Source organism: Nyctibius grandis, chromosome 5, assembly GCF_013368605.1.
Source record: "Nyctibius grandis isolate bNycGra1 chromosome 5, bNycGra1.pri, whole genome shotgun sequence".
Classification (NCBI taxonomy): Eukaryota; Metazoa; Chordata; class Aves; order Nyctibiiformes; family Nyctibiidae; genus Nyctibius; species Nyctibius grandis.
Window position 1 is genome coordinate 790621 of NC_090662.1, and position 26921 is coordinate 817541.

Consider the following 26921-nt stretch of genomic DNA (forward strand, 5'->3'; position numbering starts at 1 on the left):
GCCACGGTGACTCCAGACAGACGGGAAGCTCAGACTGACAAAGAAATTAATGCACCATTTACCTATAAACTCATTTGAGCCAGGGAAGGAAACCACCCCCTGGCTCCGGATCTGTTCTGAACTGCAAACTCCAACACACCCAGCACGAGGAACCTTTTCTCCATCAGCTTGTTGGCTGGTGTGAAGAACCATCCCACGGGAGCGGTGAGGTGTAAGTCAGAGCTTAAATCCCAAACGTGGAGGAATCACTCACTGGCACAGAAGCAAGACAGCTTGTGCACTTCTACAGATCTAGTTAACTCCTGGTAAAATGTCTCATCACAAAAGCAACTGGACACAAGTAATCAAATTAATAAACTAAGATAACGAGTCCCTCAGTAAACTGTGGTTTTAGATCTGCCTACTGGATATGTTTAAATATATTATTAAAGCTTTCATTTAAATTTATAGACTCAAAGCCAAAAGCTGATGAACAACAAGTTCACAATAGAGCCGGCGGGTACAGCTCATCACACTCTTGCAACATGGGTCAGCACGGCTCGAGGTGACATAAGGTGACCCCCGTCCATGACGTAACCTAACGCAAAGATCATTTATCGGTTTAACAAGGTGGCTGAAAACGGTTCAAGCCAGAAGGATGATGAAATTGTGCCTGCTATGGACATCTCCCCTTCATCTCTTGATCCTAAATGGACCTGGTCGCAATTGTAGCACGGTGGAACCCACAAGCACCACAGTCAAGAACCGTGAGTGAGAACAGACTGGAAGGGAACTGTTGCCATCACCTGGGATTTAATGGGACTAAGCCCCATCGTGGTCTTCAACCAGCTGCTGGAATATGCTGGGTTGACGTTGTATTAGATGGATGATTATTCAGTTTTCATCGTATTGGGTTTGGGTGTTTAAAGAATGCCCGAAGAGAACCTGATTTCCAGAAAACCTCTAGCACCAATCCTCTGAAAATTAAGACTTTAATGTGCCTCCAGTGAGCAACTCAAAACCACCGATCACTTCTGATAATCCTAAGAGTGGGATTGCTCCATTGCTCTCCAAACAGCAAGCAGGGTAACCCAAGCAGAAAGCGAGCTTTTTCCTCCTAGTGCAATGTAACTTTAAATTATTCATTTTAAATTACAAGGAGCGAGTGAGAAGCCTTCCAGAACGACAGCACTGCGCCACGAAAGCACCTGCCTACCGAGTGACTGCAGCTGAGAGGAATCACAGCCACGTCAGCAGCGTACGAGCGGCCCACAACCCTACCAAAGACTGCCAAGACGCACGCAGCGATGCCACCCTCCGCAGCTGGTGCTCCAGCAGAGCAAATCCTCAATTTCTCCTAAGAGCAAAAATAAAAATACATTATGTTTGGGCACACAAGGACAACCTCGCGCTGCGGGGACCCACCATCGGGTACTGACCCACAACAGACCGACTCGAACAGGGAGAGCATTTTGTCCATCTCGCTGTCCCCACACACCACCTCTCAATACAGGTAAGAAAGTTTCATACACACATATCACAGTTAAAATAAAGTATTTTGTAAGAAGGCTGAAGTCTGGCCAGGATGCCTTCGCTCGTAACAACCCATCTGTGTGAGGTACCTTTTCATACTCACAGGGTAAATGAACAAGTGAGAAGATATCTGAAAATAAGCTATCTGGCTACCTATGTGTCAAGCTTCATGCTTTTATTCCAAAGGGAAGGATTTTCCAGCTCAGGTCTCGGACTAATCAAAGAAGCGGCGTTGAACATTTGACGGGTGGGTTTCGGCGTACAGCTCGCGCACAAAAGCAGGCCCAGCTCCATAGCTGGACCACGGGGGTGGAGAACAAGCCCTGGAGCTCTGGCCGTGGTGGTGCCGTGACCAGCCCGAGCCCAACACCTACACCCATCCGATCTCCGTGCGCCAGGCCGGTCTGGGAACACGCTCACCGCCGAGGCCAGCACCGCGCAGCGCAGCCCCGCGTCTCAAACTGGGACAGTCTTTACAGGGGTAGGTCCTTCAGCCTACGCAGAAGATCCTGTGTTCCAGAGTCAAGCACACACCAACCGACCTCACTCCCCGGCAGCCTGAAGCGCAGTCCGTTTCTCCGTACTGTTTTACTCTACTATCCCGAGGTACGTGTCCCCCCCACCCCAACTCCTCCGTGACCGACTACCCGGGGAGTACCAGCAGGCGTCCTGTGCTGGGGCCATTTCACTCTCCAATGTTGTCACTAGGTACAAAGTGCAAAAGTGTTGCTGTTCCTGCATCCATTAAAAACGTTAAAAACAAAACAAACAGAAAAGGATTTCCATAATAATTCGAAAATACATCAGTCTCCAAAAAGCCAGCGAACACCCGATAACCTGTTTGTGCCGTCTCTGCTCGCGGTCCTGCATGGCAGCAGTCCAGTGGATCGTTATCCTCCCAGCTGGCAAACACCACGCTACCTTCTTTGCATACTCTCCAGCCAACGGAGGACGAGATCCGGGAAGTTGAGTTTTGATGGCTTGGGCAGGAGAGACCAAGTGCTAACCGAGCCCAGATCCTGCAGCGAACCGTCACCGAGAGGCTCCCCGGCACGCGGGGACCTCCCACGTCACAAGGTCAGCGTTACAAGTCAGCTCCTCGGCCTCTGCCTCGGGACAACGGCAATGACTTCCCTCCCACCCCACAAAAACGTAAAATAATCCCTCCCTGCTTCCTCCCGTTTAAAGTGTTTGCATCTTTTTCCTCCTATGAAATGTTTCTGATAAGGCTTTATTGCTATACAAAAGCGGTGCAAATGCTGCCCAAAGACAGCTCCATCAGGAACTTTGGTCACACGACTGCGGGACTCTTGTGCGCTGTCCAAGTCCCAGCGTTAGACCTGCTACCTTTCTGAAGAGAAGCTGAATACTGTGTGCAATAACACTAAGAAAATAGGACTGAACCCCAAATACAAAACAAAAAACAAGGGGGAGAGGGAAGGGGAGAAGGAACTAAAATTAGGCAGAAGGCTTGCTTGGGAAGAACCCCATCATTCCTGTGATGACTAACTGATCGATGCTACATTTAGACAATGCAAGTGTCTTTCAGAACAGATTGTTGGTGTTGAAACTGTGTGTCTGGTCCTGAATGCCAGCTCTCTCATCAATGCAGCATTTATTAAAAAATAAAATTAAAATGAAAAAAAAAAAAAATTGACAAATTGCATCACCAGGTAGCAGCCTGGCCTGGATCACACACGTCCCATTGCATCGGCTTCATCAAGCAGGGCCGTTTAATGTGGCTTCAGCACAGGGCAAGACTTCTTCTTTCCTAGAGAGAAACCCAAAGAGTAATATTAGTGAAACATAACTACTGGAACATACTTGCTCCTAAAGCTCACTCTCATCCTATAGAATCACAGACTCACAGGATGGTTTGGGTTGGAAGGGACCTTAAAGCCCATCCAGTTCCAACCCCCTGCCACAGGCAGGGACACCTTCCACCAGACCAGGTTGCTCCCAGCCCCATCCAACCTGCCCTTGAACACTGCCAGGGAGGGGGCAGCCACAGCTGCTCTGGGCAACCTGGGCCAGGCTCTCACCACCCTCACAGCAAAGAATTTCTTCCTAATATCCTGCTTGGAAACTTTCCTCTTCACTAGTACCTGAGCCATCCTTCCTCTATTTGTTTCTTCTACCTGCTAAAACACTATTAGCTTCCTAGCGAGGACCTCCTCCAAATCCTTTACAACAGACTACGTTTAGAAATCAAAATAGGAACTGAGAAGTCAGCTTTGACCACCAATTACACAACATTAATTAATTTATTGAATCAGAAGATTGGAACGTGACTGTGGGAGTCAGCCTCTTCTCCCAGGCAACCAGCGATAGGACAAGAGGACACAGCCTCAAGCTTGGCCAGGGGAGGGTCAGGTTGGCCATGAGGAAGCATTTCTTCTCAGCAAGGGTCATTAGCCATTGGAAGGGGCTGCCCAGGGAGGTGGTGGAGTCCCCATCTCTGGAGGGGTTTAAGACAAGCCTGGCCACGGCACTTAGTGCCCTGGTCTAGTTGCCATGGTGGTGTCAGGGCAATGGTTGGACTCGATGATCCCAGAGGGCTCTGCCAACCTCATTGATTCTGGGACTCTGTGATCTGAGATTCAATCTAACAGCAAACATCTCCCAGGAGCACTGAGCCACCCAAGAGAGGCTGTCTTAGCTCAAGAAGAGCAGAGCCAGCTCGTTATTGACACGCATCTCTCTGGCCAAAACCAGGAGCCAGAGCAAAGCCGTGGAGGTGACAGCACTAGATATGCACAAGGATCGATCTCCATATTTAAAACGACCTAAACTGCCACATTCACAAAATATTATTAATATAATTGAGATTACTTCCTGTTTCAGTTACCAAAACACATTGAGTTTGGACCACCTCACCTGTCCTTGGTGGCCGTTTCCGTGACTGCCGTGACAACAGCAGCGGGGTTCTGGTGCTCCTCCGGGTGCTGGGCCACGTTGTTCAGGGGTTTGGACGCTTTTGTCGTTCCCACGTCGGTGATGGTCAGCTTATCGATGACCATGCAGTCTGCATCACTGTGTGGGGAGAAGTCAAGTTCACGTTAAAACAGCAATTAATGGGGCTTGAATTCCAATGGAGAAAAAAATATTCCTCCTCCTCTCCTAGCACAGGCCACAAAAATCCCACAGAGAAAAGTGAACTGAAAATAAACTGGAATTAAAGAACAGTGTACGCATCCTGGAGGCTGTTTCCTAAAAATCAACAGGACACCGAACACACACAAGAACGACAGCTCCTCAGAAGAGCATTCCTATCTCCTGCAGCAAAATCACAGAATCACTCAGGTTGGCAGAGCCCTCTGGGATCATCGAGTCCAACCATTGCCCTGACACCACCATGGCAACTAGACCAGGGCACTAAGTGCCATGGCCAGGCTTTTCTTAAACCCCTCCAGAGATGGTGACTCCACCACCTCCCTGGGCAGCCCCTTCCAATGCCTAATGACCCTTGCTGAGAAGAAATGCTTCCCAATGTCCAACCTGAACCTCCCCTGGTGAAGCTCGAGGCTGTGTCCTCTTGTCCTGTCGCTGGTTGCCTGGGAGAAGAGGCCGACTCCCACCCCGCTCCAACCTCCCTTCAGGTAGTTGTAGACTGCACTAAGGTCACCTCAGAGCCTCCTCTGCTCCAGGCTAAACACCCCCAGCTCCCTCAGCCGTTCCTCGGAGGTCAGACCCTCCAGTTCCCTTCACCAGCTTGGTCGCCCTCCTCTGGAGGTCTCAGAGCTCCCACTGTGTCCCCACCGCCTGCAAACCATTTTACCACCCTCTGCAGCCGCCTCTGCTGGCGCGCTCTCCTACGGACAAACACAGAACACAGACAGCAGAAGGATGCAAACATGAAGTACATTGAGCTGAGACTTTGCAAGTTTAGAAGGTGCAGGAAGTCAAGCTTCCCCCCAGGAGCAATGAACCAAAGTGGGCTGCTTGCTTTGGCGGTCACTGGAGGCTGCCGGTACCAGCAGCCAGGACCACAGACCAGCCCGGCCTGGAAGGGACCCTAGAAGATCCTGTGGTTTCTGATCCAACACAGGCACCTACACAGCTCTACCCTAAAGATCTCTCCCAAGTGGCACCTGGTACTTCTGTGTGCACCTAGAAAAGCCTGAAATTTAAGTACAGAACCTAAAACTCTGAGGAAGAAAAGCAGCTGACTGACTGCAGCCCGTGGAGGTCCACGGTGGAGCAGATATCCACCTGCAGCCCGTGGAGGTCCATCGTGGAGCAGATATCCACCTGCAGCCCGTGGAGGTCCATGGTGGAGCAGATATCCACCTGCAGCCCACAGGGGTCCACGGTGGAGCAGACATCCACTGGCAGCCCACGGAGGTCCACGGTGGAGCAGATATCCACTGGCAGCCCACGGAGGTCCGTGGTGGAGCAGATATCCACCTGCAGCCCACGGAGGCCCATGGTGGAGCAGATATCCACCTGAAGCCAATGGAGAACCCCATGCTGGAGCAGGGGGATGCCCGAAGGAGGCTGGGACCCCATGGGAAGCCCGTGCTGGACCGGGTTTGTTGGCAGGACTTGTGACCTTATAGGGGGCCTGCGCTGGAGCAGTTGGTGAAGAACTGCAGCCCATGGGATGGACTCACCCTGGAGAAGTTCATGGAGGATTGTCTCCCGTGGGAGCTGGAGCCCGTCAGCAGCTGCCGGGGGAGTTTATAATGCACACATATAATCACAGCCTGGTAATTAAGACATGTGACAGAGATTTTGAGATCAAGGTTCTATTTCTGTAGCTACTTTTCTGTGTGCTCTTGAAAAAAAATACATTAAAAATGAGGAATAAGGAGATCAAAACATTCATCTTCCTAAAGGGCTCACGTGCTCCTAAAAAGAAACACCACAAGTACAAAAATGTACTTCAGAGAAACCGCAGGGGGTAGAGGAGCCACCAGAGAACTGACCTGAGGTGCCAGAAATGTCATTAGAAAATGACATCCCACGCAAGCAACTGGAGCTCATGAGGTTTAAATTGCTCAAAGACAAACTTCTCAAATTCAATCACTAAAATCTCCATGACATGAGGATTCCGACGTGATGAAGTCCTGAGGCTACCTGACCATGAAGGGGGCCTGGAAATTCATCCCTCTTCACCAGGGAAAGCAAGGCTGGACATGTGACCCTCAGCAGAGGCCACTCACCGGCCAAACTAACGGAGTAAAGCAAACCAAGGGGTTTGGGTGGATCAGAGAATACTCTGACCCACGCAGAATCACACAGAATCCCAGAATCACTGAGGTTGGAAGAGCCCTCTGGGCTCATCGAGTCCAACCATCGCCCTGACACCACCATGGCAACTAGACCAGGGCACTAAGTGCCATGGCCAGGCTTTTCTTAAACCCCTCCACAGATGGGGACTCCACCACCTCCCTGGGCAGCCCCTTCCAATGCCTAATGACCCTTGCTGAGAAGAAATGCTTCCTAATGTCCAACCTGACCCTCCCCTGGTGAAGCTCGAGGCTGTGTCCTCTTGTCCTGTCAGGTTAATGACAACATCTAATCCCGGCCTAGAATAAACTCTAGCACCCATAAATATTTTGCATTAGTATTCCTCTGGTCAGCTTGTTTTCAGCAGCGAGGTGTGTCCCCCAAACGCCCCTCTGGCACAACCCTGCTGCCAGGTAACCTCCATGTCACCAAACAGCCCGGCTACGTGCTCCGGACCCAAGGGGCTGAGGGCAGGGATGGAGAGTGTGTCACCTGTGAAGAATACGGCTGTTCTCTCATGAGGCTGGTGAAGGCAGGCCAAGGAAGAAGGGTTATGAGCAACAACAGCTGTAGCTACTGTAGACTCTGCTTGGACAGTGGGATTGATGCGCCCTCAGCAAGTTTGGGATGACACCGAGCTGTGGGGTGTGGTGACACGCTGGAGGGAAGGGATGGCATCCAGAGGGACCTGGACAGGCTGGAGAGCTGGACCTGTGCAAACTGCATGGGGTTCAACAAGGCCAAGTGCAAGGTCCTGCACGTGGGTCGGGGCAATCCCAAGCACAAACCCAGGCTGGGCGGAGAATGGACTGAGAGCAGCCCTGAGGAGAAGGACTTGGGGGTGATGGGTGACCAGAAGCTCACCATGAGCCGGCACCGTGCGCTGGCAGCCCAGAAAGCCACCCGTGTGCTGGGCTGCATCCCCAGCAGCGTGGCCAGCAGGTCAGGGAGGGGATTCTGCCCCTCTGCTCCGCTCTCGGGAGACCCCCCCTGCAGTGCTGCGTCCAGCTCTGGGGCCCAACAGCAGAAGGACACGGAGCTGTTGGAGCGAGTCCAGAGGAGGCCACGGAGATGCTCCGAGGGCTGGAGCCCCTCTGCTCTGGAGACAGGCTGGGAGAGCTGGGGCTGTTCAGCCTGGAGAAGAGAAGGCTCCGGGGAGACCTTCTAGCACCTTCCAGTGCCTGAAGGGGCTGCAGGAAAGCGGGAGAGGGGCCTTTGACAAGGGCATGGAGTGACAGGACGAGGGGGAATGGTTTTAAACTGAAAGAGGGGAGATTGAGATGAGATCTGAGGAAGAAATTCTTTGGTGTGAGGGTGGTGAGAGCCTGGCCCAGGTTGCCCAGAGCAGCTGTGGCTGCCCCCTCCCTGGCAGTGTTCAAGGCCAGGCTGGATGGGGCTGGGAGCAACCTGGTGTGGTGGAAGGTGTCCCTGCCCGTGGCAGGGGGTTGGCACTGGATGGGCTTTAAGGTCCCTTCCAACCCAAACTGTTCTATGATTCTATGATAAGCTCTGCAAAAGGATCGCGAATATTTCCCTCTACAGAAAGAACTGGGAGTTTTTAGCTCTAATTCAAAGCCACTTGTACAAATTTTCCATCAGCAAGCGTAAGTCTGTCCAGAACTGTGTCTTTTTTCACAATGGACAAGCACTCCGCCCCAACAACTTGGGAATGCCACCTACAGCCATGCCCACTGGGCTTTCCAACACGAGAGCCAGGACAATTCTCCTTTATGTTCACCAAGTTCCACATCGTAGCCAAATTCTGCAACTAAACCACCAAGTTTGTAAATACTACTCTGGAGGTCACTTGTAACAGAGAGTCCTCTCTTTCCACAAGCACTGCAATGCTTTCTGAGATATCAAACCACCCCCAGTGCACATGCTGAATGTCCAAACTCCTCAGGCTTATCAGAAAATGAGACTAGAATCACAGAATCAACCAGGTTGGAAGAGACCTCAGGCATCATCGAGTCCAACGGTTGCCCTGACACCACCATGGCAACTAGACCAGGGCACTAAGTGCCATGGCCAGGCTTTTCTTAAACCCCTCCAGAGATGGGGACTCCACCACCTCCCTGGGCAGCCCCTTCCAATGGCTCATGACCCTTGCTGAGAAGAAATGCTTCCTAATGGCCAACCTGAACCTCCCCTGGCCAAGCTTGAGGCTGTGTCCTCTTGTCCTATCGCTGGTTGCCCGGGAGAAGAGGCCGACTCCCACTGCGCTACAACCTCCCTTCAGGTAGTTGTAGGCTGCAATAAGAAGATATGACCTGCATTATTGGGCCCAGCCATCTTCACTTCTGGAAGGTTAGAACAGAGTTTGCATAAAAGAAGTTGGAGATGTTTCCTCCTAACCACTGGCTGGTTGCTTGGGAGAGCCCTGGTACAGAGTCTGGTGGTATTCTCCTCCCCCAGACACGTGGTGAACATCATGCTTAGCTGAGCTCCAAGCATCCCAAACAGGATGGTCTCTACTTGACCTTTATGCAACAGGGCTTCTGCAGGAGAACTCTGAGAAGATAACCTTGGGGTCTAGAGACAGAAGAAACTTCGTGGCAGCAGCAGACTATTATTGCCTGGATTTCCACCAGCTTTACACTGAAAATACTTCAGCATTGCAATTTTTTGATCACCTCTCTTGCACAGTTTCATTACACCAACTTCTAACCCCCAGTTCGACAGCACTACTGTAAAACCCGTCGTGCTCCCACCCTGCCTTTCCAGTGACGTGTGTACCGAGAGCCTCTTGGATCTAGCAAGACAAATGAAGCTGGAACAGCTTTGCTGGTGGCACAAATCTGCCAAACTGACCTCGAATTGTAGTGCCAGATGGAAATCCACATGCTACAGCACCTAATGCAGCTCTTAGAATGATAGAATCTTTTGGGTTGGGAAGGAGCTTTAAGATCATCAAGTCCAACCCTTAACCCAGCACTGCCCAGCCCAGCACTAACCATGTCCCTCAGCACCACATCTACACGGCTTTTAGATCCCCCCAGGGATGGGGACTCCACCACTGCCCTGGGCAGCCTGTGCCAGCGCTTGACAACCCTTTCCATGAAGAAATTGTCCCTGATCTCCAATCTAAACCTCCCCTGGGGCAACTTGAGGCCGGTTCCTCTCGTCCTGTCACTTGTGACCTGGGAGAAGAGACCGACCCCCCCTCGCTACACCCTCCTTGCAGGCAGTTGTAGAGAGCGAGAAGGTCTCCCCTCAGCCTCCTTTTCTCCAGGCTAAACCCCCCCAGGTCCCTCAGCCGCTCCCCATCACACTTGTGCTCCAGACCCTTCACCTTGCCCTTCCCTGGACTCTGACCGTTCCTCCTGACGCTCAGGGCCGTGCTGAGCTACATCTCACTGCCGAAGGGTCTGTGAAGAATTCAGGCTGTATTCCCAAATCACCAAACAGCTCTACGTATTTCGGGAAAGGATTCAATACTGAATGAAACAGCCTCAGAGCTCAACTCTACCCACCTCTGAAGCTCACTACTGGGGCTCCTGGGACACACTTTACATATCCTCTAGTCTCTTTGGTAAACAATTACAGAATCAACCAGCCAACCAGGCTGGAAGAGCCCTCTGGGCTCATCGAGTCCAACCATTGCCCTGACACCACCATGGCAACTAGACCAGGGCACTAAGTGCCATGGCCAGGCTTGTCTTAAACCCCTCCAGAGATGGTGACTCCACCACCTCCCTGGGCAGCCCCTTCATATCACAGACACCAGGACACCGTGAGGACACAGCAGGAAAACCAGCGGTGCTCTACACAACGCAGCAAGACGCCTACACGAAGCACACCTCAACACAAGCCCCATGCTGAGCCCACAAGCAAGTCCTTAAACACCAGGCTCTGCAGCAACCCACCGAGAGACAAGAGACGCACGGGCAGCCACGCTACTCTTGTCCTTCTCAAAACACGGGGAAATTACGTGTTGGCTGTTAATTAGACAAAGTCACACAAGGTGGGAGGTCTGGCTTCCATTACATGCAATCTGCCATTAAAAAGGCCAATGCTCAGGTCAGCTCAGACGAGCCCATCTGTGCCAACTGCTGCACTAGGTGTTCACCTTTCACTTTTTCTGGTGAAATGGGACCCCGGATTGGCCACTTTTATTTTTCTTCTAAATAAAAGCACCCTGACATGCACTTGACGCCATGCTGCAGCCATGCCCCGTGCCCCGTTCCCCCCATGCCCCGTTTCCCCACCCATCTGTTCAGCAGCTCCACGCAGTCAGGCAGCAAAACGAGACACGAGCGTTCCTCGTGCCGGTGCCCCGCGCTCCTCACGTGCCACGGCACACGCAAACGTCGTGCAAGACCAACAGTCGGCAGGCACAGAGAAGGGAAAGGGATCCCAGGAGGGGAGAGCTCAAAACATCCACTGTGACAACGTCGCTCCGCTCCGCTCGGGACGCTGGAGGATTATGTTCTCTGCTGCGTCTGAGCGGGCGCTGCACCGAAAATCCTTGGTGGGTGACAGCCAAGGGCCTGGCCTGGACCCCGGGGACCCCCGCATGGCACGGAGCCCCCGGCCCCCCGGCCATAGCACTGCCAGCAGCTATTTCTGAGCTATTTCAGCAATTTAGGGCTGTCTCTGCTGTTAGAAGTTAAGCGCTTTCATCGCCGAACTCTGGATGATCAGAAACGAGAGGAGACTTTTAACAGTGATTTTACAGAAACTCTAATGCAGAAATGGCAGAAATTTCTGCAAAATTGCTCGTGTTGTCTCATTTTCACCTCAGTTCTAAGGAAACTGCTGCAGCACCTGCCCTGTCTGCCTCCAAAGCTGACGAAAGGAGAGTTGGTATCATCCAGATACAGAAGGAATACAGTTGTTTTTAACAGATATCAAGCACTATTGTTCAGGGGGACTCCAGCCTCCCCTCTACACTTTCTTTTTCAGTTGCTTATCCAGGCTGGTTGGGTGTGGAGACACGAGGGAGAAGGGGACAATGAACATATTCAACCATAAAGAAAAAAAAAAAAAAGAAAATAAAAGATTAAAGGGGGGAAAAAAGCATTTCAGGTAAAGTTAATAAACTGAAAGAGAAATTGAAGGTTATGAACATCCCAAGCCCACTATCACCATACACAGCAAAAGCTGGATTTTCAATTTTTTTTTCCTTAAGTGCAGCTCATCTTTTAAGGAGCTCTTTAGAAACCTTATTTGACCAACTCAGCGGCGAAATACTTCAGGCAGCTTTTGAAAATCATAACGAAGAAATGCAAAAGCTCGGGTTAAGGACATACAATTAAAAATTAAGCACACAGACATGGAAATGCGAGTCGTTCCCCACAAGAAGTACTGCTCACGCTGCACCCACTGGTGCACCCAGTACTGCTTGCCCCATCAAACCCAGTCTCGGGGCTGTTTGTTCTGCTACCCACACGCTGGTGAGGACGAGCAGCGTGGAGCTGCCTGGGCTCAGCCCTCACATCTCCCCTGCCTCGTTCATCGATTGCTTCTACAACTTCAGCAAAGCCTTGGAGAAATTTCCGAGACCTTCGCAGCTGACGCTGGCACGGATCGTGCCTCTCGGGTCGCTCGTTAACAGCTTAATTACTAATTTTTGCTGGCAAAAAGGACAGCCTGAGCATGTAGGGCGAGCTACGTGCGTTATGCACTCGCCTGCTTATGAAAGAGGCAGAAAACTTTCCCAAGTTTGTTACAAAGGCATCGTTAATTATTAAAATAGTAAGTTAAGTACGTGTTGTAATTATAACTCTCTTAAAATACCACACAGCTTACAGTTCTGAAAGGCTTTCGTCTCTGGAGACTGCAGGCACGTGCTGAGCTGCATCTCCTGAATCTCCTGAGAAGTCAGGACGGGGTTTCTGTTCATCAGTAACTCCTGTCTAGATCTGAACGTTTACGTGTTGGCTGTAACATACTCCAAAGGAAACGGCTGTGAGACATGCTTACTACAGGGGATTTGCTTTTAGTCTCTGATCTCATCCCAAAATTACAGCAAAGTCTTGCACAGCGACTGGGAAAACTGAATTAAACGGATGAATTCTAGAAAATAATTAGTAAAACGCCACGATTTAAAACAGAAAGCAAACTTTGGGAGGAAAAAAACAACTATTTTGTTAAAAATAAAAAAGGCATTTGGAAAACACACTGATCGTTATTTTATGGCATATTACAGCACACAAGCGAAATATTGGTTAGTGCTGTTGTGGAAAGTCTCAGGAGACTTGACCACTGCAGGCAGCAACTCCAGCAGCGTGTGCCTTAGCAAAGTGCAGTCAGCAAGGCTCTCCTCCAGTCATCCTGACCAGAGCACGAACCTTCCTTTTAAAAGAATTTTAAAAATCCTATTTGCAGAAAGAGCTCACAAACAGGTGGAAGGGCAGAAGGTCAAGGACACGATGCAGGGAACTACTGAACACCGTGTTTGCTTTTTAATGGTTTGGTGATGGCCGTGGTGACCTTCACAGAGGGCCACATGCAACGTCAAATCCAGGTTTTCGAAATCTAATTTCTGGGATCTGTTGTAACTGATTGATTGCGAAAAGAGGAGCTTTCCCAGTCCAACAGCTCTTTTCCCAGCCCAGGATGAAGTAACTAATGGGAGAAACTACTTGTCAGGTGGATGTTTGGAACCCTGAGGAGGTCACCGTCATACATACCCTCTGACTGCAGGTCTAAATACTCTGAGCAATACCCACAGCGAGAGAGAAAGGCAGCGAGAGAGGCAGAGAGAGAAAGGAAGCAAAGAAAGGAAGAAAAAGAAAACAGTAAAGATTGCTGAAAAAACAGACAAAAGAGTTAACTTTGCAACCAGGGCTCCTGCCAGGAGAACGTGCAGGAACATTTAAAGCTATTTCAAAGAGCACAATCACTGAATATGGCATTTTCCACATAAAATTCAGATCAATATACAAAAAAAAGTAGATTATTTGATACAGTGTAAGAAGCACCTTCCTCAGGCCCCACCTTTCTCACCTCACACACCCATTCTGAAGCTATCACAGAGCAAGGTTTGGCAATACTGGAAGCTCTTTGGTCAGTGTAGTTCTGCAAAACTACTTATTTTTTCACAAGAAACTACGACATAGAATTAAATATGGGAAAGGAAGGTAGCTAAATACATTTAAAGCAGAGAAGTTAGCTAAATAAATCTCAAACACCTTCTTTGTGTCTGATGGTTAAGCTACTACTAAGAACACTGGCTCCCTTAAGCAGAAGTGCCATGAGGGACACTCTACTAAGCCATGCAAGGACAAATCAACTTCCCTGAGGTTAAATTTTGGGGCAGTACGGGCAGGCAGAGAAGCATCAGCAGTTGAGAAGATGATCATGGAGGGTATTAGAGGCAGGCACTGGAACATCTGGAGCATGTACTGTAACATCTGGAGCTGTCATGACCCTGGTGATGGTGGAATCCACAGTCCTTGCGTAGCTCCAAGGAGTATTAAAGATCTCCACTGCAGGGAGGGGATGAAAGGAGAGGGAAGACCTGTTTCTACAGAAATAGGAATGTGGGTCGGTGAAAGTTTAGCACTTCTGGGGAAGTGCTTGTAGAAAGTCACCAAGAACCACATATCCAAGCTGAAAAATTCTTCACCTTCTAGTATAGTTCATTTCCTTGGAATCATTAAGGAACACAGTAAGAAATGAATATATTCCCTACTGGCCATTGGAGTTTAACTCTATCCATTCCAACAGAAGGCAGAGTGGTTTGGGAGAGCTGAGGACACCAGCAAGATTCTGTTATTGTCACTGGTCAATATGGCAACTCACACACCGGGAGAAACCTGGCTACTAAACAGAGCTGGAGCAGCTGAAATCACCATCTCTGTAACAGGTTCTGCCTTCCCACAGCTCTGTTTTGATTTTTGGCTACAGTTATAGTGTGGAAAGCTACAGACACCTTTGAAGTGGAGACTGTGGTTACTCAAGTATTTACTTTCTTTGCCAAAACTGAATGAGTTTTGTAGAATTGCAGTCATGCAAAACCAGGCAGGTTCTGGAAGCCTTGGCCTTGTTGCAAGTGCTCCAGGTATATACTTTGAGAAAAAAAACACCTTCAAAATTACACTGCCTGAAACAGCAGCACAGCCCACAGCAGCTAACCAGCCAAATCAGAAAAAAAATCCCTGCTATGAAACACATGGAAGACGTAAGACTTGCCAAATGAGATTTACACTGCTACTGTGAAGCAAGACAGCCAGCTGCAAGTGTGCTACTACTGTGTTACAAACACCATGCACTCAGAGAGGAAAAACATCTGGAGCACAGAGCTTGTTTTAGATCCACATGCCAATGGATTTAATTAGATGTAATTCAAGCGCCATGAAAACTGGAAAAGGAGATGCTGCTTTTAGCACAGCAGGCAGTGTTTTTTCATGCTTTCATTTCTCGTGAAGCCATGGGCCATGTGCACACAAACTAACTCCAGTTGTCAAAACAGCTCTTCAGGTGCAATCGCTGCAGGCAGAGAAATCTCAGGCATCTCACTCGTTTCTGGCATGAAGAGTAAAGGCCATTTGAGGTGGACATCAAAAATAAAACCCAGTCACGTTGTTAAAAACTCAATTCAGAGCTGCCTCACCAAACATACCTCTGGTTAACTTCCTCCCTTAGTTTTACCTAGTTCTGTACTCCCCCTTGTATCCTAAAACTGCTTTTTAACTCCTAGTAGCGAGGTGTTGGAGCCTGTACACACGCCAGCAGCTCACGTTGACTATCCAAAAAAGCCACGTAACCACAATATTATAAAAAGTAAATCCCTTTCCTGAGTCAGATGTATAAAATACAGGGACTCCAACTAGTTATATCATACACACAGTTAAAACATACTTGTAAGGAATATGGGGAAAAACCCAACTATGGTAAAATTGCGTAATATTTCTGGATGCACCGAAGGGAACTAGAGGCTGTTTTGAAAAGCAAGTGATGAGAGCAGTCTGGATTCCAGCACATGCAATTCCCACCAAACTGCTGCCCAAGAGCTAACAAATCTCAGCATCTGCCATATCTTTTCCTGGCATTTTGTGTTTTTTATCATTTATTGTCTATAATGTACTAATATAATGTACTACTCTGGCAGTGAGGGGAAAATGATAGCTTGAGACATTTAAATCTTCCCCCTGCCAGACTGATTCCGTGGCAGACCTTGCACTTGCCATGTGAAGCTTTGCTCAACTCTTCTGTGCGACCTGACCTGGCATCCCTGCCATGAGCCCAGGCCCTGACCTCTCGTGCAGACAGACAGACAGACAGACAGACAAGTGATGCTTCTGTGACGTGGCTCAGTGGCTAAAACAAGCCACAAATGTTTCTTAAAATAAACCCGTTATAAATATTTTCTTAAAACAAAAGCCCTGTGACAAGACAGCCGTAAGACACCCTCTCACAGGACATTTGGGACCGTGGTGTCTACAAGGGAAAGGTGATACATTGACCCTGAGTGACACAAGGGGGTAAACCCAGGGCAGGACCCCGGCCCGAGGAGCTTCCCTTCGCACCTGGTGAAAACAGCCTTCTCGTTCTTAGCATCCATAGTCAGCTTGATGGTCTCCTGGCCCGAGCCCGTGCTGATGGTTTCTGTGACCATATCAGCTTTATCCTCCTCCTCGTCGCTGTCGGAGCCTCCCGAGGAGCTGCTGTCCGAGGCCACCAGCGGCGCTTTCCTCGTGACGCAGACGTTCCAAACGCAGGGAGAGGCGGCGTTGACTGAGAAAAGGAAATAATTCACATTGCAAAATGAACAAACCCACAGGAACACCCCCCAGGGATGACCCCGAGGAAGAAGAGTGGTGTAAAACAGAGTGTTTACAACCATTGCAAATTCTGAGATGATGGTTTCTGGGCAGATCCCACAGCATGCAATATTATTTTTGCAGGTAAAAAATAAAACCCAACCCCACAAATGTGTGTTCTCCACCTGCCACCTCATGTCTGTGTTTAATACTAACAGCAGAGATTTTTTCTTCATTTGTTGGACAGTGGTAACCTTGAACAGAGTATTAAGGCAGCCCCTGGGGTCCCTGCAGCCTCTTCTCAGTGACAGGACAAGGGGCAACGGGCACAAGCTGAAACACGGGAAGTTCCATCTGAATATGAGGAGGAACTTCTTTGCTGTGAGGGTGCCAGAGCCCTGGCACAGGCTGCCCAGGGAGGGGGGAGTCTCCTTCTCTGGAGATATTCAAACCCGCCTGGACATGACCCTGTGCGACGTGCTCTGGGTGACCCTGCTTGGGCAGGGGTTGGGCTGGGTGATCTCCAGAGGTGCCTCCCAACCCTTAACCAGTCTGTGATTCTGTGCTGACTGTGACCTAGCTCTGAGAACGTGTTGTGGTATAACTTAAGCAGCCACAGAAAAATGTTTAATGTAGTTCCATCAAAGTCCTTTGTTAAATTTTATTTTCCCTTGCTCAGAAAGGAGGAGGGAAAGAAATGAGCCTGAAGCGAACCAACTGGCCCGGCACAATTACCAACAGTAAAACTTACTCTACCCTTTTGGGTTTTGGCAAGTAATTTTATAATCAAGAATACAGTTAAAACAGGACTTTTGAATAGTTTATAAGTGAATCGTCTCTGTGACATCGACTCCTACTAACTTAAATTTCATCCTTTTCTTGCTGAATAGTATTATCCCAACAAACAGTCAGGATTTCTGAGGTACTATTTCAAGATTGATCTCGGTATGAAAGAGAGCCTTCCAGTAGGATAAGGCAGATGACACTGGAAGGAAGTTCACAGAATCCCAGAATCAACCAGGTTGGAAGAGCCCTCTGGGCTCATCGAGTCCAACCATCGCCCTGACACCACCATGGCAACTAGACCAGGGCACTAAGTGCCATGGCCAGGCTTTTCTGAAACCCCTCCAGAGATGGTGTTCTCCCCAGTAGGCTTGGTACGCTATGCAGAATCTCCAACAGCTTAAATAATATATCTGTTCTGTCTCGTAACATTCTCACTTACAGTTCTTGTCTTGACTCTGCTTCGGGTTTCCATCCGAATCATTGCTTTCTGTGTCGACAGGAGAACTGCACCGTGGACCTGATTCTGAGCTAAAGCAGGGGGGAAAAAGCCTTGAGAATGAAGTACAGGTAGCTTGGTTGTGCTTCTAGATATCCCCAACAGAAGAAATCAATAGGATTGACTCTTTCTTTACATAAATATTTTTAACTTCTAAAAAAACTTATTAATTTACTTCTTTTATTGATACATAAAGTATTCCTGTAGCATCAGACATGAATGCTAACACCAGTTAGAAGCACTGGAAGGCAAAGCGAATTATGAAGCCCTGATCCAGAATACAATATAAAAAACCAAAAGGGGTAGGAAGGGGAAGGGAAAGGGAAGAAGAAAAGATCACAGTCAATGTACTCCATCAAACCGTATTTCAAATACTCTTTCATTCAAGAGTTCTAAAGAAACGGAAAGAACACGAGTCTCACCAACAGAAAGGTTGGAAGTCTGTAAACTTTGCCCACCCCTTCTCTGGCGTCGTGTTCTCCGGGGCTGCTGAATCCCACACGCTCGACCCAACATCCATGGCAACGCAGGGCACGGGGGGCTTGGAGTTCACAGGCTCGAACACGGCTGTCCACCCAGACCCTGGAGACACACAACAACGGACTGTGACTTCTCAGATTCTTTGGCCATCCCAAAAATATTCCAAAGTGATCCCAGGGACAAAAAATAAACAACATCCAATGGCTGTCCTTTGGAATCTGCAGGAAGCTGCTGGGCTCTCAGGTTACACACAACCAGCTTGAAAATCCCTCTTCTGATCAAAATTACAGAATCGCAGAATCCCAGAATCAATGAGGTTGGAAGAGCCCTCTGGGCTCATCGAGTCCAACCATTGCCCTGACACCACCATGGCAACTAGACCAGGGCACTAAGTGCCATGGCCAGGCTTTTCTTAAACCCCTCCAGAGATGGGGACTCCACCACCTCCCTGGGCAGCCCCTTCCAATGGCTAATGACCCTTGCTGAGAAGAAATGCTTCCTAATGTCCAACCTGAACCACAGTGTGTCTCAGGAACTCACACAGCATTGCTTGTATTATCATCTGGGAAAAACTTGTCCCTCTACAGCCTTCCTCTAGGCGCTGTGAGAACGGGTTTGCAACATGCAAGCTAAAACTAGAAAGGCAATTAGGCAGAACAGGAGATACATGGAGTGTGGAGAGACTGGGCAAGGGTCTGCATAAAACTCTTGGAACGGGATGATGTTGTTTTAGTCTTTACCTTCAGAGGAGTCAGAGTCTTTCTGCTCAGAAATATTATTCTTGTTGCTGTTTGCTGAGGAAGGAGGCGGCTGCTGTTCTGTCTCCTCCTCTTCTTCGGAGTCCACGCTACCATCATGATCTCCGTTCTCAAGATCACTTTTGGACGAACTCTCTGAGGTCTGAGACGCTCCAAATCTAAATGGCAGAACTCGGAATTAGAAAAACCCTTGGAGCAGCCCGTTCACCCCTCGCCTGCTTCCTCCTGCCCCAGGGGGAAAGCACAGCTCAGGAAGTGACCAGGCGATGCTGAACGCCTTTTACAGGGCTTATTGCCCCCAAAGACACAGAGCTCAGACAGGCAAGAGCAGGCACTCCTCTAGGTACCTCCACTGAAGTCCCAAAGTGCTTCACATGTCAACATGCATCTGCAGTGACATAGTCAGGGCTGGAGAGTGACATGAGCAGGCAAGAAAGTCGCAAACAAGGGGAAGAGAATCACAGAATCACAGAATGTTTGGGACTGGAAGGGACCTCGAAAGATCATCTAGTCCAACCCCCTGCCGGGGCAGGATCACCTGGATCATGTCACACAGGAACGCGTCCAGGCGGGTCTTGAATATCTCCAGAGAAGGAGACTCCACAACCTCTCTGGGCAGCCTGTGCCAGGGCTCTGGCACCCTCACACCAAAGAAGTTCCTCCTCACATTCAGATGGAACTTCCCATGTTTCAGCTTGTGCCCATTGCCCCTTGTCCTGGCAATGGGTGTCACTGAGAAGAGCCTGGCTCCATCCTCATGACACTTGCCCTTTACATATTTATAAACATTAATGAGGTCCCCCCTCAGTCTCCTCTTCTCCAAGCTAAAGAGACCCAGCTCCCTCAGCCTCTCCTCAGAAGGGAGATGTTCCACTCCCTTAATCATCTTCGTGGCTCTGCGCTGGACTCTCTCTAGCAGTTCCCTGTCCTTCTTGAACTGAGGGGCCCAGAACTGGACACAATATTCCAGATGCGGCCTCACCAGGGCAGAGTAGAGGGGGAGGAGAACCTCTCTTGACCTGCTAACCACACCCCTTCTAATCCACCCCAGGATGCCATTGGCCTTCTTGGCCACAAGGGCACACTGCTGGCTCATGGCCATCCTGCTGTCCATTAGGACCCCCAGGTCCCTTTCCCCTACGCTGCTCTCCAACAGGTCTGTCCCCAGCTTGTACTGGTACATGGGGTTGTTCTTGCCCAGATGCAGGACTCTACACTTGCCCTTGTTATAGTCCATTAAATTTCTCCCCGCCCAACTCTCCAGCCTGTCCAGGTCTCTCTGAATGGCAGCACTGGTGTGTCAGCCACTCCTCCCAGTTTGGTGTCATCAGCAAACTTGCTGACAGTGCACTCTATTCCTCACCAATGTGGTATCAACTCTGTGTATGAACAAGACAACTTCAGTTAGTAACTGACTGTATCAAAGGGGTGGAAGTGATTTGCAGCGCCACAGATGTGCCACAGGAGGTCACCCATCCTCATGCCAACCAACACTTCTCTTCTTTTGACATTTTTAAAAAGAATATTCTGTCTACTACCCTCAGTCTTACAAATCTTTCAACCTCCTCCTCTCCAAACATGAGGCAAGGAGTAAGCCCTAAGTATTTCAAACCAAGGGTGTTGTTTTTTTTAGTACCTCTGACAACAAACTCAGTAATTAGGTGTTTCCATCACTACTGTGTTCCCACAAATTGGATCTGTGTTTCAAGACAAACCAGCACCTCTTTCTGCAGAAGTGTGACATGTGAAGCACTCTGGTTTATGCCACAAAAAGGCCTCACAGCACATAAATAACAAACAATTAAGCATGTACTTAACTAAAACATACAGCTTCATAGCATCTAGGAGGGAAAAAAAATTGACCTTTTGTTTTCACCTTACCGTGTTCTTGATTTCACTTGGGTTGCATAGGTTATCTCCTTCTCTTCCCAGATATCTTCTTCCTCCTCGTTATCATCAAATTGCTGGATCCGTTCGTTGCAGCAGGCTTCAAAGAGGGAAGCATTGGGCTAAAATAATATTAAAAAGAAAACGAATTCCATTTATTCTTTGGAGACAGAAACAAGAACTTCAGCGATGAGGAAGTTCATAGAACCACATTTGTACACAACTAACGCCATGAAGGCGTTTGGGTTTATTTCGTTTTATATCCCAAGTTGTGCAACAAGCAACGTTGGGATGTGGAAGAGCAACAACAGCACAGTGTGCTCAGAAGCAGCACGACAGACTGAGAAAGAAACACAACAGTAGCTCAGTCTATGCTGCTTCCACACCAGCAGGAACTCCCGCACGCTGCGTCAGAGCTGGTCTGTGACAGGACTCTTTGTACCCCTCACAGTGGCAGGGATCTAAAGTCACCGCAGAAGAGGGCTGGGAACAGAATCCCAGAATCCCAGAATCACTGAGGTTGGAAGAGCCCTTTGGGATCATCGAGTCCAACCATTGCCCTGACACCACCATGGCAACTAGACCAGGGCACTAAGTGCCATGGCCAGGCTTTTCTTAAACCCCTCCAGAGATGGTGACTCCACCACCTCCCTGGGCAGCCCCTTCCAATGGCTAATGACCCTTGCTGAGAAGAAATGCTTCCTAATGGCCAACCTGACCCTCCCCTGGCCAAGCTTGAGGCTGTGTCCTCTTGTCCTGTCGCTGGTTGCCTGGGAGAAGAGGCCGACTCCCACCCCACTACAACCTCCCTTCAGGTAGTTGTAGACTGCACTAAGGTCACCTCTGAGCCTCCTCTTCTCCAGGCTAAACACCCCCAGCTCCCTCAGCCGTTCCTCGCAGCTCAGACCCTCCAGACCCTTCCCCAGCTTGGTCGCCCTCCTCTGCACTCGCTCCAACACCTCAACATCTCTCTTGAAGTGAAGAAAACAATTCCCTTACGAACACATTCGCAAACTGACCAGCTTGGAACTCAAAATGCCACGTACACAAACCGTCCTGCTCAGACTCACAACCCACAGTGCAATTTCCTTCAGTGACTCCATTCTCCTTGACAGAACTGCAGGAGCTTCTAAGCGAATACAACAACACTTAACTCATGTGCACACCCCTTGCTTCAAAACACAAACCCTTCCGTGCTGGAACGACAGCTCTCAGACACGGGTGAAGTGAGGTATCCCTGTGATGACCTGCCTATTTGAGCGTGCTGGGATCAATCAGTTGAAAGACTACGTGGTGACTTCCAGATGGTGCACGGTCCAACCCAACACCTGCATTAGAATTCCATCGCACACAAAAACTGTCTACTCAAGAAAAAAACAAGTTCAGATAAGCACAGCGACAGCTCTTGGTGGCTGCACACTTAGCTGGCAGATTCCAAAAGAAAGCAAAATTTCTGTATCTACAGAGCACTGCCCAGAGCAGCCAGAAGAGAGAAAAAAAGTCCTCTTCAGAGTACTGGTTAAGTGACAAAGTATTTTAAGGCTGAGGAAACCTAAGTCTTAATATTGACTAAAATAAGCTTCGGTCAGGAGATGTGCTTGGAATCAACCAACACTAGAGACACTTGACATGACCACTCAACACCTTCTGCGTTTGAGATGAAAGATTACTGTGTATTTTTTAATATTTGAAAAAAATACGTAGGATTTCCATCTTTCTTTTAAGCCACTGTCCAGCTTCCTCAAGGAGTACTGATTTAGGTCAGTAAAACAGAAAAGGCAAGACAGAGCATGGCAATATTTAGCCCCATGAGAAACCCAGTCCTCTCTAGTTGCATCTTTTCCTTGTCTGAAAGATTCTCAAAGTGAAAATAAGGACAACAGATTCACGCTGCAGAGAGAGAGGGAGAGAGAAAGATCCCTCCAACGTAAAGAGCACAACTTGTGAAGGTCCTCAACAACGCAATAAAAGCAGGGAGGTTCTCCAAGGGTAGATGCAATGCCCCGAGTCCTTAACCGAGCTCAGGCACGAGCCCCGTCACCAGTTTTCACTTACCAAAATAACACACCAGATCTTTGTTCTTTCAAAATGACAACAACTAATCCAAGCATGAACTACCTTGCTGGAATCCGTCCTGTTAAATAAATATCCCCAAACACCCACTTACACTGTCATCATCAGCATCGATATTGAAGTTGATCTCTGCGATCCTGTCGAAGGGAGCGCTGCGAAAACAAGGGAGAGGAAGGTCAGGGGTGGCACGGAGTAACAAAGCACTTTGGCAGCCCCAGCACAAGAGCAGAGGGTCGCCAACCACAGAGACACTTGACATGACCACTCAACACCTTCTGCGTTGGAGATGAAAGATTACTGCGTATTTTTTAATAGTTGAAAAAAATATGCAGGATTTCCTTCTTATGTCTGGCTCAATACCTGAGTGGACAAAATTTGTCATCATCGTTTGTCACCCATCTCAACCCTTGTTGAGAGGGTGTTCTGAGGCTTCATGGCAACCACAGCAAAGGCTCCTGTTAGTTTGCAACTCTCTTGGCACCTATGGAGCATAAAGGCTATCTTAATTTTTTTCACTGGGTCTCTCCAGCTGAACCAAATCTCATTGAAATAAAACAAATTCAGAATTAATTAAAAAGGGAAGGAGCTGCACCCAGCTGCTCTGGGATTCCAGTCCTACGTTCACCCAAGAATTCTACTGGGTTCCTCAGCACCAGACAAGACCCAGGGATGGGATTTGTCTTGTGGGGTTGGAACCAGACGATCTTTAAGGTCCCTTCCAACCCAAACCATTCTATGATTCTACGACTGAATCCTTCGTGGTGGGCATATATCCAGGAACACCCAGTCAGGATTGCACCTGCCTGTTTTAACATAATTACAGTAACTTCGGGGAATCTTAGTGCACCAGTGGCTCAACAACCCTGATGCGTTACTAAGACACGTTTGCTACAACAACCATTAAACAACCCAGTCCCTGAGGTGGACCCAAGGGTGTCGATGGTAACAACAGCAGAGGGTGCTACAGGGTAAAAAACTCCAACTCACACGCACAGGCTGGGTCCACGCAGTATTTTTTCACCATATCTGTGTATCTCTACGTTTGGACAGTGTTGCTTTCTTTTAAAATGTCATTTTCAAAATGGACATTATATACCTTCAGTAGCTCCTCACAGAAATTACGTCCTCCCCTCCACCTACGCCCTTGGAAGTTCAATGTTTGCTGCTGTCTGATAAGAAGTTAAAAGTGTATTTTATTTTTAAAAAATGTGTAGAACTAAGTAATCCACGTTCAGTTAAACTCTCCTTCTAGTCTGGAACTTTTTGGCCTTATTAAAATTCTGGACATATACAATGCTCAGAAAAAAAAAGATGGGAAAGCTGGACTCCAAAATCTTTCTCCACGTTAGAATACAGTTCCCAGCTCCTTGGCCAACCCCTGAATGGAGCTCCTACGACCCTGAGGAGCTTATGACTCTCTACTTTGATTCATGCTTGAAAGCAACTCTGAAGCAGCCAAACTATTTCCACATTGTCATTTCATTTAAGGTATTTCATGGAGCCCAGCAGTTGCTAAAAATATGGTCTGAGCAGAACAGGCAAAAGAATGCTCAATAAATCAGCTGTGGAGCAGCCGAGGAGTCGGAGCGATGTGGTATGACCAGAGCTCTCCGGGCTAAAAGCTGCTGGTTTCTGTTGGGATTCCAGGACACCAGGATCCTGCAGCTCTTTGCAGAATCACAGAATCAATGAGGTTGGAAGAGGCCTCTGGGCTCAGCGAGTCCAACCATTGCCCTGACACCACCATGGCAACTAGACCAGGGCACTAAGTGCCATGGCCAGGCTTTTCTTAAACCCCTCCAGAGATGGGGACTCCACCACCTCCCTGGGCAGCCCCTTCCAATGGCTAATGACCCTTGCTGAGAAGAAATGCTTCCTCATGGCCAACCTGACCCTCCCCTGGCCAAGCTTGAGGCTGTGTCCTCTTGTCCTGGCGCTGGTTGCCCGGGAGAAGAGGCCGACTCCCACCCCGCTACAACCTCCCTTCAGGTAGTTGTAGACTGCACTAAGGTCACCATAAGAGCAGCCCCAAGGTGTGCTGGTGTGTGACACCAGCCCTTGGATGGTGCCTACAGCAGGTACTGTCATGTATGCTCCCTGTCACCTCGCATGACACATCACTCCTGTGATTGAGATGGACATTGCCACAAGGTGAAAGGCAATGGGCACAATGGGCAGGCAGCAAACACGCTGGGTGTCCTCCTGGAGCATCTTCTGTCAATAAATGTACACTAAAGGGTTACAATTCCTGAACCATTATGGACAAGTGGGATAATTACAGTCCCAGTAACTTCCTTAGCTGCAATTTTAAGGTGAGAAGATGAGCTGCAGTTTTAATTAGATTACAGTAGCTCTATAAAAGCAGCACCACTTCTGAACACCGAATTCAGAAAGTCGCGTAACATTAAATCCACCTGTATCTGCCGCCTTTGAACTGTTATTTCCTCCTGCCTTATCTGTGTTTCTTTATTCCTACGAGAGAAAACGGCTGAATTTTTCTGTGGACTTCATCAGAACACTATTCGTTCTACTCCTAATTTCAATAAGGATTTAATGCCACTGGGGAATATCCGTATAATTGCCTAGAGTCAGTTCTAATGCTTTGCTTTCTGTGCAGTTAAATTTATTCTAGCATATGGCTGGATAATAATTGTGTGTTTTATTAAAAATGCTTCTCTTGGAAACGAAGAAGCCCTTTTCCTTGGTTTTGCAACTGTCTTTGGAGATCAGGGATGGACTCCTATAAGAACAGAAAAAGGTCATCTGGTTTCCAAGCCATTGACCTGCCTTCTGCTTGTTTCAACCCAAAGGTACACGGTGAGGTTCATCTTAAAACCTGAACCAGAAGAAGAAAGATTAGATGCAAAGAGGCTTAAACGCTAAACAAAAGCCTCTTGGAATTTTATAAACTTACTTGATATTGTCATCCTGGTCTGCAAACTCCTCATCGTTAAAGCCAAACTGATCCACAAAGTTAGCTGTCATCTGCTGGATCTGGTACTCCGAGAAGGCCTGAGGAACAGAACACAAACAGGGCCATCGTTAAGGTGTCCAAAGATATTCAGTCAAGCTGGCTGAAAACACATATTCTAAAAAGCATTAAAATCACAGAAAACTGACAACTCTGAGAAATCATCTACTCCAACCCCCTTTCTCAAAGCAGGATCAAAGAGACTTCTGCAAGTCCTGAACAGACACTTCTCTGAGCTGCTGTTAACTTCTTCCAAACAGAGTTATGAAATTTGCCCAGGAAATCATCTGGTGGCTTCACTGTTCTATTAGAACATTATATTGGGTTTAATTTGTTTGTTTTCTCCTGATGCCGTAGGAAATGCACCTTGCTGCAACTTAAACCCACCAGTGACATCAAGAAGGTACTTTTCACTTCCCCTAAACCCCTCTTCCTTGTAGGATGAGGCATATGTCTCCACATCATCTTGTCTTCTCTTGACCAAGTGGACCAAATTCTTTCAACTTTTCTTCCTATGTTCTACACCTCTGACCCCTCTCATTAAAACCCTCCAGCCTACCTTCTGCTAATACAAATCACTTCTGAAGTTCACTGCCTCCAACTGGACATTCACCAGGGAGGATGGGACAACTACTCCATACGTCTTTGAGACAACACTCCCACCTATCACATGTCTGGTTCCCCAGCTTGGGTCTTTGTTCTTCAGCCTGCACCTCGGGATGATTGCCTTTTGGGCACATTCTTGCCTACTCATCCATGCCTCATCCAAGGATTGCTTCTGCCTCCAAATACAATCTCACACTAGCTCTTATGCATTTTTTTTCAGACCATTCCTCCTATTTGGAGGGTAATTCTGAATGTCAAGAGTAGCCAGTTAGAGTATTTGGACAAAAGAGTAACTATAAACTATTTTCAGCTCATTTTTACCCTTAACCAGATTTCAGATTGAGGTCGTCTTTTTACTCCCTGTAGGTAGCTTCCTACTAAATAGGCTGAAATTTGTATGTTCTGCTGAT

The 26921-nt window shown here is 48.4% G+C and overlaps 1 protein-coding gene across 7 annotated transcripts in view; it reads right to left on the minus strand.

Annotated features, from left to right (window-relative positions):
- Positions 1-3101: 3101 nt before the first annotated feature.
- The window catches only part of PPP6R2 (protein phosphatase 6 regulatory subunit 2), a 96367-nt gene continuing 72547 nt past the window's right edge, over positions 3102-26921 (minus strand). For 5 of the 7 annotated variants that reach the window (XM_068401663.1, XM_068401665.1, XM_068401664.1 and 2 more), the window contains 10 exons: positions 25849-25946; positions 23029-23086; positions 20856-20983; positions 18957-19132; positions 18159-18318; positions 17680-17768; positions 16221-16428; positions 13380-13403; positions 4390-4545; positions 3102-3283 (listed from right to left, as the gene is read on the minus strand). In XM_068401663.1, coding sequence (XP_068257764.1) covers positions 3232-3283; positions 4390-4545; positions 13380-13403; positions 16221-16428; positions 17680-17768; positions 18159-18318; positions 18957-19132; positions 20856-20983; positions 23029-23086; positions 25849-25946 — 1149 coding nt within the window. In that variant the 3' untranslated portion in view covers positions 3102-3231. The remainder of the gene's footprint in view (positions 3284-4389; positions 4546-13379; positions 13404-16220; positions 16429-17679; positions 17769-18158; positions 18319-18956; positions 19133-20855; positions 20984-23028; positions 23087-25848; positions 25947-26921) is intronic. The other 2 variants (XM_068401668.1, XM_068401667.1) reach the window with 2 other exon arrangements.